Source organism: Trichomycterus rosablanca, chromosome 7 (assembly GCF_030014385.1).
Source record: "Trichomycterus rosablanca isolate fTriRos1 chromosome 7, fTriRos1.hap1, whole genome shotgun sequence".
Classification (NCBI taxonomy): domain Eukaryota; kingdom Metazoa; phylum Chordata; class Actinopteri; order Siluriformes; family Trichomycteridae; genus Trichomycterus; species Trichomycterus rosablanca.
Window position 1 is genome coordinate 36,151,940 of NC_085994.1, and position 14,077 is coordinate 36,166,016.

The 14,077-nt window shown below is 35.1% G+C and overlaps 2 protein-coding genes across 2 annotated transcripts; both read left to right on the top strand.

Annotated features, from left to right (window-relative positions):
- Nucleotides 1-2,234: 2,234 nt before the first annotated feature.
- b2ml (beta-2-microglobulin, like) lies at nt 2,235-6,282 on the top strand. The gene is made up of 4 exons (XM_062999322.1): nt 2,235-2,392; nt 4,186-4,458; nt 5,264-5,291; nt 5,449-6,282. The coding sequence occupies exons 1-3, from the start codon at nt 2,329-2,331 to the stop codon at nt 5,275-5,277; spliced, it is 351 nt and encodes a 116-aa protein (XP_062855392.1). The 5' UTR covers nt 2,235-2,328; the 3' UTR covers nt 5,278-5,291; nt 5,449-6,282.
- Nucleotides 6,283-8,380: 2,098 nt separating this feature from the next.
- ubl4a (ubiquitin like 4A) lies at nt 8,381-12,783 on the top strand. The gene is made up of 4 exons (XM_062998659.1): nt 8,381-8,542; nt 9,888-9,993; nt 10,185-10,417; nt 11,270-12,783. Exons 1-4 carry the CDS (start codon nt 8,495-8,497, stop codon nt 11,375-11,377), a joined length of 495 nt encoding a protein of 164 aa, XP_062854729.1. The 5' UTR covers nt 8,381-8,494; the 3' UTR covers nt 11,378-12,783.
- Nucleotides 12,784-14,077: the final 1,294 nt, after the last annotated feature.

Here is a 14,077-nt window from a genome sequence, read left to right on the forward strand (position 1 = left end):
GACTGTAAACTGTAAATGTAAACTCTTTATAGAGATTGTCTTCACTATAGTTTACTGGGACAGACTACGCTCCTGTTTATAGTTTGTATAAAAAAACCAACATCAAGTGAAACTGAAACTACCAACACTGGCTGCTCTTGTTGTTTGCATTTTCTTTTGTTTGAGGTGGAGCGAATCTGCCATTTTATCAACCTATCTGCTATCTCTTTCCTCACCGCTCCTCCTTCTCTGGTCAGACAATTTATAATATTCATACTTACTGATTTCTGCTGCTTTTTTATTTATTTTAAAATTACCTTATTGACATGTCTATATGTACTTGTATACTTTGGTGATTAGTTGCTTCAACTTCTCGTATCTCTTAGTAATTTTCTTTGTCTGCCTGTATGGATTATGGTTATGAAAATACCATTTTGAGGGCTACCTGGCTCTTACTCGAACTGTAAGAATGAATAGACAGAGTACTACATACTGTGGACACATGATTTTATAATGTTCTCTAGCCACAAGTACATTTAGAATAAATGTTTTAAACACTGAACCTACTTTTCAGTGATGTTTGCCAATTGATTTAGGGTGTTGGGTATTTATAAACTAATAAATGTAGAGTTAAATAATAAAATTCATGGGAAAGCTACTAGTGGTGGTAAATTCGGTTCATTTTATGGACTTGGGTTAATCTGAGTCACTCAGTAATGTGATCCGGTTCACTTGAGTCACTTGTACTGACATCTTGATTGCGATTGATTTACTGCATGAAAATGCATCCAAATATCACTTGTCTTCCGTGCACTCATCTTCTGTAAATAAATCCTTCTCTCTTAATTCCCTTGGAACCTCACACTTCTCTTGTCAGTGACAAGTTGACACTTTTTTTCTAAGTGGAATCTTGATCAATCAGATGGGTATATTAATGGGTCAAGGGTTCAAGGCAGATGGTCAACAACAAATTGCAGGAGCCAGTCAGAGGACTCATAGGATCTGGGTTAAATGAGATTTCGGACTCGTGATTCCTGATTCAGTACAAAGATTTTAATCATTAACCCGGGTGATTCAGGAACCGCCCAGCTCTAAAAGCTACAGGGCGAATACCAGTGCTAACCAAAAAAAAACAAAAACCCAGTGCATTTAGTTCATGATGGGCCTGTTTCTGGTGGTTTCTTTATTACATCACACTATCTTAACAAATTTGCTTACAGCTAAATTTGACAGTTTGAATTTTTTTTCATGACCGTAGCAAAGATACCATTGCTCCATGTACTTTGTAATAGGTCAAACTAGCTCAATCTACAGTATATGGGCCCAGTGAAATCACCAGCTGTAGTCAATAATCACTAAAAACAGAATAGACAAGATAGGAATTGCACCCTGAATGTTATACCTAATGTAATAATACATTAGTCAAAGTAAATAATAAGAGATAAATGATTGGACAGACATTGGGCTTCTGTATGTCTGTCTGCCTGTCTTCCTTTCTGTCTAGATAGATAGATAGATAGATAGATAGATAGATAGATAGATAGATAGATAGATAGATAGATAGATAGATAGATAGATAGATAGATAGATAGATAGATAGATGATAGATAGATAGATGATAGATAGATAGATGTAAATGTAAGTATTTGATTGAGTCTAATTATAATATTTAAAGTATTTATTGGGCAGAACAATGGAAAATAAAATAATCATTAATCACCCTAATTGTATAATTCTCTAAATAAACTGATTTAGGTCATTCCCAGTATTATGTTGTTTTATTTATTAATATTTTTACATTGTGTCATGGTAAAAGAAATTACAGGCTAAAAAAATATAAAACCCAGTAAACTTTATTCTATTCAAACTAATATAAAGGTGTGTAATGATTGTTGATATTGTGGCTGCATTACTGAAGTTTTAAAAATATCATAAAGTTGTCAAGTCCACCTTATACACGATCCAAACATGAACTTTGCTTCAAACTTTACATAAATCAGATGTTTTGAAATTGGTCCATGTTTACCTCTCTCAGAAAGTACCTCAGCTTCTCTGTGTCACATGATTTTCACTAAATCACTGGGGAGTCGGTCGGAGTGAGCTTGTTTCACTTGTGCAAAACCTTTAGGTGTGAGTTCTGCCCAGTAACAACCGAGCAACAATTCTCATTGGTTGAAAAAAACAAGAGAGGGCGTGGTTGCTGAGCACTATATAAACGTATTCGCGCTTCCTTTCACTTCAGATTCGTTCTGTATCACAGAGGGTAGGGTGTCACTGAGGCGTTCGAAGACTTTTACATTTACATTTTTCATTTCATTATTGTGAAACCTTCTGAATTGTGTAGGAAACATGAAGCTGCAGCTGTCTGTCGCAGTGATCGCTGTTCTGTGCGCTTGTGCATTCGCTAAGACATGTGAGTAGACTTTTATTATTGTAATGTCATTTTGGTCCAACAGGCCTCTCGTGTTGTTATTTAGGTTAATGTGTGTTTGTTTTATTACATTATTCTAAACATAGTATTTTAGTAATGTAGATTAATGTTTAATTTGTGTTGTTTTGTGTAAAGGAAACTTGTATTTGTTGTATTTGTTGAAGTGCGTATTTATAATTGTGCTTTACGGAAAAAAAAGGACTTAATATGTATTAAATATAATAAATGTCATGTTTTATTCATATCTTCATTACTAAAGCGATTATTAAAAATAAAATCGTATGTTTTATTTTCATTAAGTATAAATTAAGCAAATGATCCAGATCTGAGGATGGAAATCCCCCAGCCAGTTTACTTTCACTTTAGTGATGGAGGAATTATTGTGTCAATATATCAACGCAAAACAATAACTCTAATAATATTAATCATTTTGGTTAATTTAATGTAATTTTTTTATTTTTTCTACTTGGAAGTATATTGTATTAAAGACAATAATTTTAACTTTGACTTCTAATGATGGTCCAACTGATATGACAAATCAGCCACCAGTATCAGTTTATAAAGCTAAAAAATAATACAAATAAATGTCTGATATTATTTAATGTAGCCAAAACTTACACTGACACCAGTTTTACAAAAATAGGACTTTGAAGTTTTAAAATAAATGGCAAAGAAATCTGTGCATCTGTTTTCAATAAATGCTTCATTCTGGTCAGTAATTTAAACTTCATTCATTATAATGCAAAGTAATAAATTAAATAAAGCTTTATAAATACATTTTTTTTTAAGTAAGTTTTGTGTAGTGAAGTGTGATAAAGCAATTGAAAGGAATTTATTATTACCAGATGGTGACTGGTAAATAAACCACCTGTATTATGCACTACTAATATATAATTTAGGTTTAATAATTAATGTAGACTATAGTGTGTTTATTTCTGTTTAATATATAGGTTTAAGGTTCCACTGATAAATATATTAATACTACGTATAACGATTTGACACTATAATTTTAACACTTTAACGATTCGATAAAAGCTAGTCTATCTTTGGACTGAGAGAAAATCACCGTAAATTACTGTAAAATTACAGAGCTGGGCTGGCTTGTTTACATGTTTGCATAACAAGCCCTCAATACTCCAAAGACTTCACTCCACCACAATATTTACTACTACAATTGCATTTCACTGGACAGCCGTTGCGTCCGTCAAACAAAATCTGCTGCTGTAGTTCACCTTGTAACCGCTAGAGCCAAAATTCTACCCCATACACCTTTAAGTGCGCACTATCGGTGGCCGCCAGTAATAAGTATGCCAAATTGCTCACAAATAACTGTGCAGTTGTGATTAATTTATTCAGGGGCTTAAACACAAAAACAAGTGATGACCACCTGTAGCTGCATACCGCGTGTTTAGTTGTTGTTTAAAAGAACAGCTTATTAATGAATGTGGGTTTTCCTGTATAACGTTTAAGGAAAAATGATCAGTGAGTGTATTGTCGATTGTGGAACCCTAACAGCAACCTGTATAATCAACCAGCTGATATAGCAACTAGGCCCTAGAGCTGATCCAAGATTAAATTACATAATTTATTCAACATCTAAAAGAGGTGGCTATATCAGAATATCATTCAGCTCTTAGTTTTCTGAATTTTTTCGGAAATGGACAAAAATGGTGCAACAATAACATTACAAGTTACTTTAGATTCTTAGTAAAGCTTTGTATGGGTTTTCTTTATGTTCTAATCATACCTGTGCACATGTCTATTCTCAACTGTAGCTCCCCCAAAGATCCAGGTTTACAGCCGTAACCCTGGCGAGTATGGGAAGGAGAACACGCTGATCTGCCATGTGAGTGGCTTCCACCCTCCAGACATCGAAATCAATCTGGTGAAGAATGGCGCGGTGATTCCCAATGCCAAGCAGACTGACCTGGCATTTGAGCAGGGCTGGCAGTTCCATTTGACCAAGAGCGTCAGCTTTACTCCCAACAAAGGCGATAACTACCTCTGCAAAGTGCGACACATGCAAGACACCAAGGATGTCAGCTGGGGTGAGAAAATGATTTGATAATTAGTATTGGACAGTACAAGTCCAGTCATACAGAATAATGATAAAATAATGAAGAATTCACTATGTGACCAAAAGTATGTGGACACCTTAACCATAAATTGTTGGCTATGCCATTCCAAAATCACAGGCATTAATATGGGATTACCACCCCCTTTGCAACCCTAACACCGAATCGGCCACTCCAGAATAACCCACCAACACCTGATAAAAGGAGAAAACCCCCCCCAACTTGTGAAACCTGCCAAACACCTATATCAATAAAACACATCTTGATAGAATGCCCAAAAAAGAAAGAGAACAAGCACACATGCCAGAAACTATCAAAGAGACTCTCACACAAGACAACACAAGAAGACTTTTAACCTACCTTGCAACCATAAAAATAAAAATGAACATATAATATGGACCAAAATATGAAGACACATACATAATACCTATTACTGCCATTAAATGACACCAATGTGTTAAACATGGCGTTAAAACTTAAATAAATAAATTGCAGCCCTAACAGCCTCCTCACTTTTCTTAAAGTTTTTTTTTTTTTAAGATTTTGGAGTGTGTCTTTATCTCAGAGGTGTTCATTGGAGTTGAGATAGTGGCTTGGTTTTGGCAACTAAAGTGTCCTCACACAACTTTTCAAACTTAATTAAATAATTAGCAAGGGTGTCCAAATACTTGTGGCTATATAGTTTATGAGGTGTTTTGTGGAATATATTGATATCATCAACAATTTACAGTTTAAGAACTGTAATGAAGTCTGAACGTGTTTTTTTCTTTCTTTGCAGAGCCAGACATGTAAATGTGCTGGGCTTCGTAAGTAAACCTTTTAAACAGCATAATTTAACATTAATAGTATTAGTATGCCTTTAATAATTCATCCTTTGTATGAAATGATGAAATACTGGGTAATTTATAGGATTACCACTTGTTTTGTTCAGTTTATAGATTATATTTTCTTATGACTTTACAGATTCCAGAGCTGCATTTTGCCTGCACTTTGACTTCCAGAGATGATACCACCTTCTAAACATAATACATCTTTTGCAGTACATTGAACTACTATATATGATCCACTCAAATCCACTCTTTGTTTGATAATGCTTTTTCTGGGTTAGATTGATGTATGAGCTGTGCTCCTTCATACACTTTGATTGAACAATTTTTCGTAACCTGTGGTGGGTATCAACTCAAATGCCTTCTATATATGTATAGTTTTCTAGGGGCCTGTTTTTCTGTGTTTCATCAGTGTACAAATGGCTTAAATTTTTCTTTACCTTTTTTACCATTTCTTGGTAAGTGTAACTGATGCTCTTATAAACAATTTGTAATTGTAAAAGTGTGTTCACAGTAGGTGATCTTTTAGGCAGTTTTTAAAAAGTGGTTCCACCCTACAACAATGCCAATTATGCATGCAATTAAATAAACATGAACAACATTGATTAGAAGGCAACCATTTTAAAAAATGTCTAATGTCACTCATTAAAGATCTATAATGATGTATAATGATATACATCATTATACATCATTATAGATCAAAACGATCAATATGGAGGGTAGAATGCTGATAGAAAATACAAATGCATGAAATGTTTTTTAAAGCACTCTTCTAGTTTTGCTTTAAAAGCTAATTGATTTTTTCTTTTTAATAATTATGAAAAAGATTAGCTAGTGGTAATGCCTAGTGTGAACATTCTTGGAAAGCTATTAAATATTGAAGATGTGTAATTCTCTTAAAATGAAAGTTTTGACAATCTAATTGTCTAATTGGTATTAAGATATTAATAATAAAGTTTTGTCCCCAAAACCTGATTGTGTCTGTTTATCTTTACTATTCTATTCTGAAATTGCTCTTTCATTATTTCGTGCATGGTTAGAAGACGTTAGGATATAGGATTTAGTCAAAAGCATTTTTGAGAGCCGACACTGATGCTGACTAGAAGACCTGTCGGTAAATGTAATATAATCACTGAGCACCTCGGTGGCCAGTGTGATTTAAACACAGAGGGAGACATAAATAATTATATTATTCCTTAATACAAATACTAGATACCAAGATAAAACACTTTTTAAGTGGTTGTGTTCACTTTCACATAAACCACCTTCAGATATGTATGTTAATAATTAGCTGAGAATGTGAAGGTTTACATGGAGCCAAATAAACAGGACAACGTACGTATAATTACATATATTGGATTAACACAAAAGTATCTACATCAGACAATCATTTCACATTCAAATGGAAGGAGGTTGTAAACAAACAAGCTGCTCCATACAAACTATTAGGCATAGCAGGTTGAAGGGATTTTTCCACAACAATACAATTGTGTTTTTGGGTAAGATGGAAGGAGAAAATCACCTTTACACTAGTGCGAAGTTGTGTTTTATAAATTTTGTTTTACATAATACATTAAGCATAAGACAAATAATACAAGACCGAACAAATTAAGTGTACAAATCAGTGCACCAGTGCAGGCAACTACACAAATTACACAGAATACACATTTAACATGAAGCCATTTGGAGTAAATGTTAGGACAGTATGTAGTTTTACAAACGTACTAACGGTGTAGTGTATAGACAATCAGTTCACATTTAAATGGAAGGAGGTTGTAAACAAACAAGCTGCTCCCTACAAACTCAAAGTCAAAGTTGCTTTATTGTCAAAACTGCAATATGTACAGGACATACAGAGGACTGAAATTGTGTTACTCTCTGACCCATGGTGCAACATTTAACATTAATTAAACAATAAACCTAGAATAAAAGAAGAATATAAAAATAAGAATAAACACACTTTTATTGTTAAGCATAATTGTTAAGCAAACTGTTAAGCATAGCAAGTTTAAGGGATGTTTCCACAATAATACAATTGTGTTTTTGGGTAAGATGGGAGGATAAAATCACCTTTACTACAGTGCAAAGTTGTGTTTTATAAATTTTGTTTTACATGTGAAGGTGGGAGATGTGCCATCAACATAAATAACTTTATAACACAAGTATCTTTATATGTGTAGACTATTTCAGCAAAAATATACAAGGTGTTATTTATTTATTTATTTATTTGGTTACACTTTGGTTACATTCATGACAGGACAGGTAGTTACTGGTTACACAGTGGTTTCATCAGTTCAAAATTAATTGATTAATTAACTGTGTAACAAAAGTTTCTAATAAGAAAGTGACAGAACTAATACAGTTACATTAATATATTACTACATTTACTTATATAAATTATATTGGGCAGCACGGTGGCTAAGTGGGTACCACTGTTGCCTCACAGCGAGAAGGTCCTGGGTTCGAGCCCCAGGTGGGGTGGTCCGGGTCCTTTCTGTGTGGAGTTTGCATGTTGTCCGCGTGCTCCGGTTTCCTCCCACAGTCCAAAGACATGCAAGTGAGGTAAATTGTAGACACTAAATTGTCCATGACTGTGTTTGATATAACCTTGTGAACCGATGAATCTTGTGTAATGAGTAACTACTGTTTCTGTCATGAATGTAACCAAAGTGTAAAACACAAACAAACAATATAAATGATATTTATGGTATGGGTGAATGTCTTTTCTTGTAATTTTGAAATGTTTTTAAACATTTCAGTATGAAAATCCTGTTGCTTTATTTCTCTGTCTGGTTAGAATTGTTTTTCAGATGAAAATGTACAATAATCATCAGTTTAATTGATTACTGTTCGAGAACTTTCCTTCCCCTCCACCGCGCTACCAGCGTCGCTCCACCCAGGAGAAAACCATTCTTGTTTCTCCCACACGTAGTCAGGATAAGGTCCCGCCCTCTGCAGTGGGATTGGTCAGTAGTACATACGCACAGTAAACTGTCCAATCGAATCACAGAATATGCCCCAATAGCCAATCATTTGCAATTAGGCGGGTCGTGTCGGAAAACGGGTGGAAAAAAACAAGTCACTAGTTAGCACGTCATGTCTGGAAAAAGCTAACGTTCGAGTATTTAGTTCTATTTTTACATTTCTCTAGTTTTGTTGGAATTGAAATTAGATTTATCAAGATGATTGTTACAGTTAAGCCGCTCCAAGGGAAAGAATGTAACGTACAGGTACAGAAATAGTCTAATTTAGGCTTTTTAATGCTTGTTTAGTCTAGCTTTCCCTAGCTAGTTAGCTAATAAGCCTTCTCATATTGCTACATTTATTGTTGTTTCACGATGTTTAGCTTTGTGGTTAACATGCTGAGTAAATGTTAGGTTTAAATAACTGATTGTTGTTCGTTTGTAGGTGAATTTGTGTATTAGAATCACAAATGACTTCTTTTTGCATACAGTACACGTCTTTGTATGTCCCTGCTTGGGAGTTATACTTAGATTGGAGGCTCAGCCATTGTCAGGTCGCCTATTGAGTTGATAGGGTTAAGGGCCCTACCTAGGGGCCCAACAGTGGGAACAAATATTTGAGCTAGCAGCTTTCTGATTGATAGACCAGAGCCATATACCCGAACCACCATGTTAATATTATACTGATTTACTTGTAAAGTATTTATCAGAATAACTTTGGCCCCCTTTACAGGGAATTTGACTTGGTGTACTCATATGGAAATGATACATAACACATTAGACAGAACAAATTAAGTATACAAAACAGTGCATCAGTGCAGGCAACTATACAAATAACACAAATGATAGAGAATACACATTTAATATGAAGCCATTTGGAGTAAATCCTTGGACAGTCTATGTAGTTGTACAAACGTTTGTGTGCAAAAGGTGTAGTGTACAGGTCAAGGTCAATCTCAGGTGCCTTTGTTACATGCTGCTTGAGTTTAAACTAATCTAAAGTGTTTGCCAGAGTGAAATTGTTCAATTAGGTAATAACAGTGGCCATAGTAATTCACAGTAGTTGAAGAATGAACTATATTATGAGTGACTACAAGTTATTGAAATTTGTGTCTTTGTTAATGTGACCATGCAGTCTTGGTTAAAATGTTCTGAGCTAATTTATAAAAATATAGCAAACTGGGTTAGAATATAACATTTAGTTATATTTGATATACTGTATTTGAAGAATTTGTATCATACCTGTTTCACCTGTAAATGTATTAACATTTATCAGTTTGATATTATAAAGCTTTGACTTTGAATCATGCATTTATTTTACATACTTGTTGTTAATTTAAGACTTTGACAGTTGAATGTGCATTGACACAAAATGTAGTATTAATACAGTGCTCTGTATAATGCCAATGTTCCTTGTGTAATGAGTACTTCAGCCTTTTTACTAGTGATTTGCATCTTATTTTACCTTGTAGTTTAGACATTTCAGATGGCTAAGGTTTAAGGCTACAGTCCTATAGTCTCCCTACACAAACAGGCTGTCCTACTTCTTCTGTTCCACACAAGTCTTATTATGAAAACAAATTCAATTTATTGCATTCTTATTGACTCACAGGTCACAGAAAATGAGAAGGTTTCAACACTAAAAGAATTGGTGTTTGAGCGTCTGCACATACCACCCAATCAGCAAAGACTGCTCTACAAAGGAAAAGCCCTGGCAGGTAGGCCTGATCAGTTTTTCCCCAGTGCTTACACTTAGCCTTCAAAAAGAATAAAAATAATTTTATTTTGTATCAGTTCGTTTACTTCTTCCTCATTATCTTACTGTGTATTTGCTCCTATGTGTGTGTAGTCACATCAATGGCAAAATCATTTTTATATGCATGGACTGATTTTCCCTGTTCTGTTGTAGATGAACACAGACTGAGTGATTATTCTATCGGCCCAGAGGCCAAGCTGAACCTCGTGGTGCGGCCTGCGGGAGAAAGAACCAGTGGCATGACTGTCAACAGTAGCACCAGTACCGGCAGTGTAAACAGCAGCAATGGAAGCTGTGAAAAAGCAGTATGGCAGTTACTCTCCACAGTCCTGGCTAAACACTTTAGTCTTGCAGATGCAACCAAAGTACAGGAACAGCTTATTAAGGTACTTCTTCATTTTGTTTATTAGTCTCAACCACTGGTGAATTATTTGTATTAAAGAGCCTGATGGTATTTAGGCACAAAGCACAGTGAGCTCTTTTAAAAATAAATGCATATTTTGGATGTTAGGTTGGTGACAAGAGAATAAACTACTAATACCACCGATTTAAGACTTTCCAGAATTCAAAAGTGCTTTTTTACAGAAAACATCTGATTATTTTCACAAAGGCAGTGTGGAACTTTAGAGAGATTTAGGTAACTGAGGATCACTCTGGTAGTGAGATGTAGAGTAGTCGTTGACTTCTGAATTATGTAATCTGTAATTATGTAACGTTTTTTTCTTCTTTTTTTTTTTAAGTCTCGCCAAAGTAGATCATTCTGGTCTGCATATCTGAGTTGGCACAGTTTTCACGCCAGATGCTCTATTTCAGTTCAACCTTCCATATTTTTTGAGAGTGCACTGACAATGCACATCCCAGTAGCTAGGTTGTACTTTGTATAAAGTATCAAGATCATTTAAATGTAGTTAAAAATGACACAGAGCTGCTTCCTTTTGATTTGTATGTGCAGCGGTGATACACAAAGCTTCACCTAAATGAAGCATGCAAACAATTTGATATTTTTAATTGTTACACTCAGCTCTTAACGGTAGGTAAGGGCAGGGACTGGCACTTTACATTTTACTTTTGCTCGCATTAAACAAAGTAACTAGGCATAAAATAAGCACAGCACAGAGCATTAGGTTGTCTTCTAATGACTGTGTGGTGTGACTGGTGCAAATGGAATCACGTCATGTTGCCTTTTGACCTTTTATTGACTGAATTGCTGTTAATCTACTTTTTAATTTCTATTTCAGGATTACGACAGCTCTTTTAGACAGCTTAGTTTAGATGATATTGAGCGCCTGGCTGGACGTCTGCTGCACCCCGAGACAGAAGGAATAGACGTCTCATACATGGACTGAGAGGAGCTAAATACAAGAACACATTTTACTGCTTGGAGACAGAAACACACCCAGCCTGCTGATTGGGTTGAACATGGGAATGAGGACTGAATTTATGTGATTTAGTGAGAAACAGCATCATATGACCATGTTTGATAAAGACTTAGTGAAACTGTACACGGATATTTCTCATCAGTCTGTCAATCTGGAAACATGTTATGTAGTATGATGGGGATGTTGGGTATTTAACTCTTAATGCTGTTTGCGGAGAGCTTTTTAATCATAATTTATAAAGAACTTGCTTTGGAGAACCTGCGTTTTGCAAAAGTGGATTGCTTTGAGCAGTGCAGGACATAAGCATGCTACAATTCCATGTTTACAGCTGTGTATAAGTTGGGTATTAAGTGCAAATGAGCAGTATCATTTAATGTTCATAAGCACTGGATGTAATACACACCTGTATGGAAGGATAGTAAGAATTCGACAATAAACAGCCCACATTAGGAGCTGACTTAAACAGACTGGTAAATAATTCCATGATGATTATCACAGCTAAAGCTCATCTTTAATTACACTACAGTTAGCATTCCCGAGTTGACCTTTCATGGGCAGCTGAACCTTGTCACACTGAATGATGTCAATAAAAGCCAAATTTCATGGCATACTGTAAGGTATCCTAGGTATTCCATGTCAGTTTATCCAGCTACACAATGTAACACGAAGAAAATGACATTCTGCTTGCACCAGTGCATTCTGAAAATAAAGTTGTGTAATCAATAGTAAAGTTTACTAGTAAAAAGTCATTAAAACTGTGGTATGGTCCATATGGAATACCAGTCCTCCAAATTGAGCTTGAGGTAATATTTCTGTGGCAATTCAGTTTACTGTAGGTAACCAGCAAGAAGTGTCAGGTTGACATTTATCGGCTTCATATTACTTAATTTAGGTGTCTAAGTCGGTGCCTTTTTGTCAGAGGTAAACGTGCATCATTCTATGCCAGCTTTCTTTAGATAACTTTCACACATGCATCACAGGAGTGGGCACACTGCTGGACTTAACATGCCACAATGCGCAGTGAAAGATACATCAGTCTAGCATCTGCGCTCTTTCACTACAAATCCCTACTGGAACATGTGCAGAATGTGACTGGGTATTGACACACACTCTTGCTTTTAAAGAAGCAATAGATACAAAGGAACCCTTAATCGTAATACAATAATAGATTTTTTTTTTTTACTGTTGTGCATATTAGTTATGCTTATGCATAGTACTTTCCAAAATACATTTAAATCTTCTCATATCCCACATTTGAATTTGTAATGTCTCAATATAAATAACAGAGGTTGACTTTGCTCTGGAAATATTTAACACCACTTTGTCCAGTGTAAAACTGGCATATTTAAATTAAAAGCAGTGGTTGAACTGGATTTGCTTGGTCGTCATTGTCTTTATCTGTATTATTTTTTTAAATGTTTAAAATTTCACTCGTGTTTGCACTTTATTAAGAATGATCAAACACACCCATTCACAGCAGTTTGATCCAGATGTGTTTTCATAAACAGGGTTAATAATCAAACTTAGTGATGTTATTTTAGGTTGTAAAGAGTGCTGTTCGTATTTTAATGGATACTGAGGGGTGTGTGGGTACAAACAATAAAGGTAGCAAAAAATTTAGTGAGAACTGTTTATACAGTCAGCTGTAGAACCCTGGACTGAATGGAAGCAGGGCATCCAAATGATATTAGAAAAAAACCTCCTAAATGTATTTAAATGCTTCTAGTTTTTATTTGTATGGAGACTCTGTGAATCTAAACATTACAATGACTTCAGGTGTCTGACTTTATTTACCATTATTAACTGATGAAGCTGTTCATTCTGAAATATAAAGAACGATCCATGAAGATATTTTTAGCTTTATTTGTGTTTGATTTGGATAAACTAAGTTACAGTGGCACACTGGCCAAACTAATCAGTTTCTACATTTACCCAGTTTCAGCTTTTGAATATAAAAACAAAAGAAACATGGAATGTTTATACAGTGGTGTTCAAAAAAATAGCAGTCCAACACCATTGACCTGATAAATCACTGTTTTTAGTAGAAGTGATATTTCTACATAGCAAAATTTTACTTGAAAGTGTAGTAGAGTAATGAAAACAAAACAAACCCAACAATTAGGACATGCATGCCATTCATTCTGAGTAATCGAAGCATTGATTGAAAGGGGGTTGTTCAAAATAATAGCAGTGAGAATTTCAATTGGTGAAGTCATTCATTCTGCAGAAGAATGGGTGTCAATTTTGGCCCTTATTTAAGGTAGGATGGTGGCAAATGTTGCACAGGTTGGTCATAGCACATTTCCTTTTGAAATACTGGGTAAAATGGGTTGTTCCAGACATTGTTCTGATGAACAGCGTACTTTGATTAAAAAGTTGATTGTAGAGGGAAAAAACATACAGAGAAGTGCAGCAAATTATAGGCTGCTCAGCTAAAATGATCTCAAATGTCTTGAAGTGACAACTAAAATCTGAAAGACGCAGAAGGAAGTGTGGAACTACTGTTTGATTGGATCGAAGAATAGCCAAAATGGCAAAGGTTCAGCCAATGATCACCTCCAGAAAGATCAAGGAACATCTGAAGTTCCCAGTGAGTACAGAAGATGATTAAGTGAAGCCAATTTACCAGCAAGAACTCCTTGCAAAGTCCCGTTGTTAAGAAAAAGA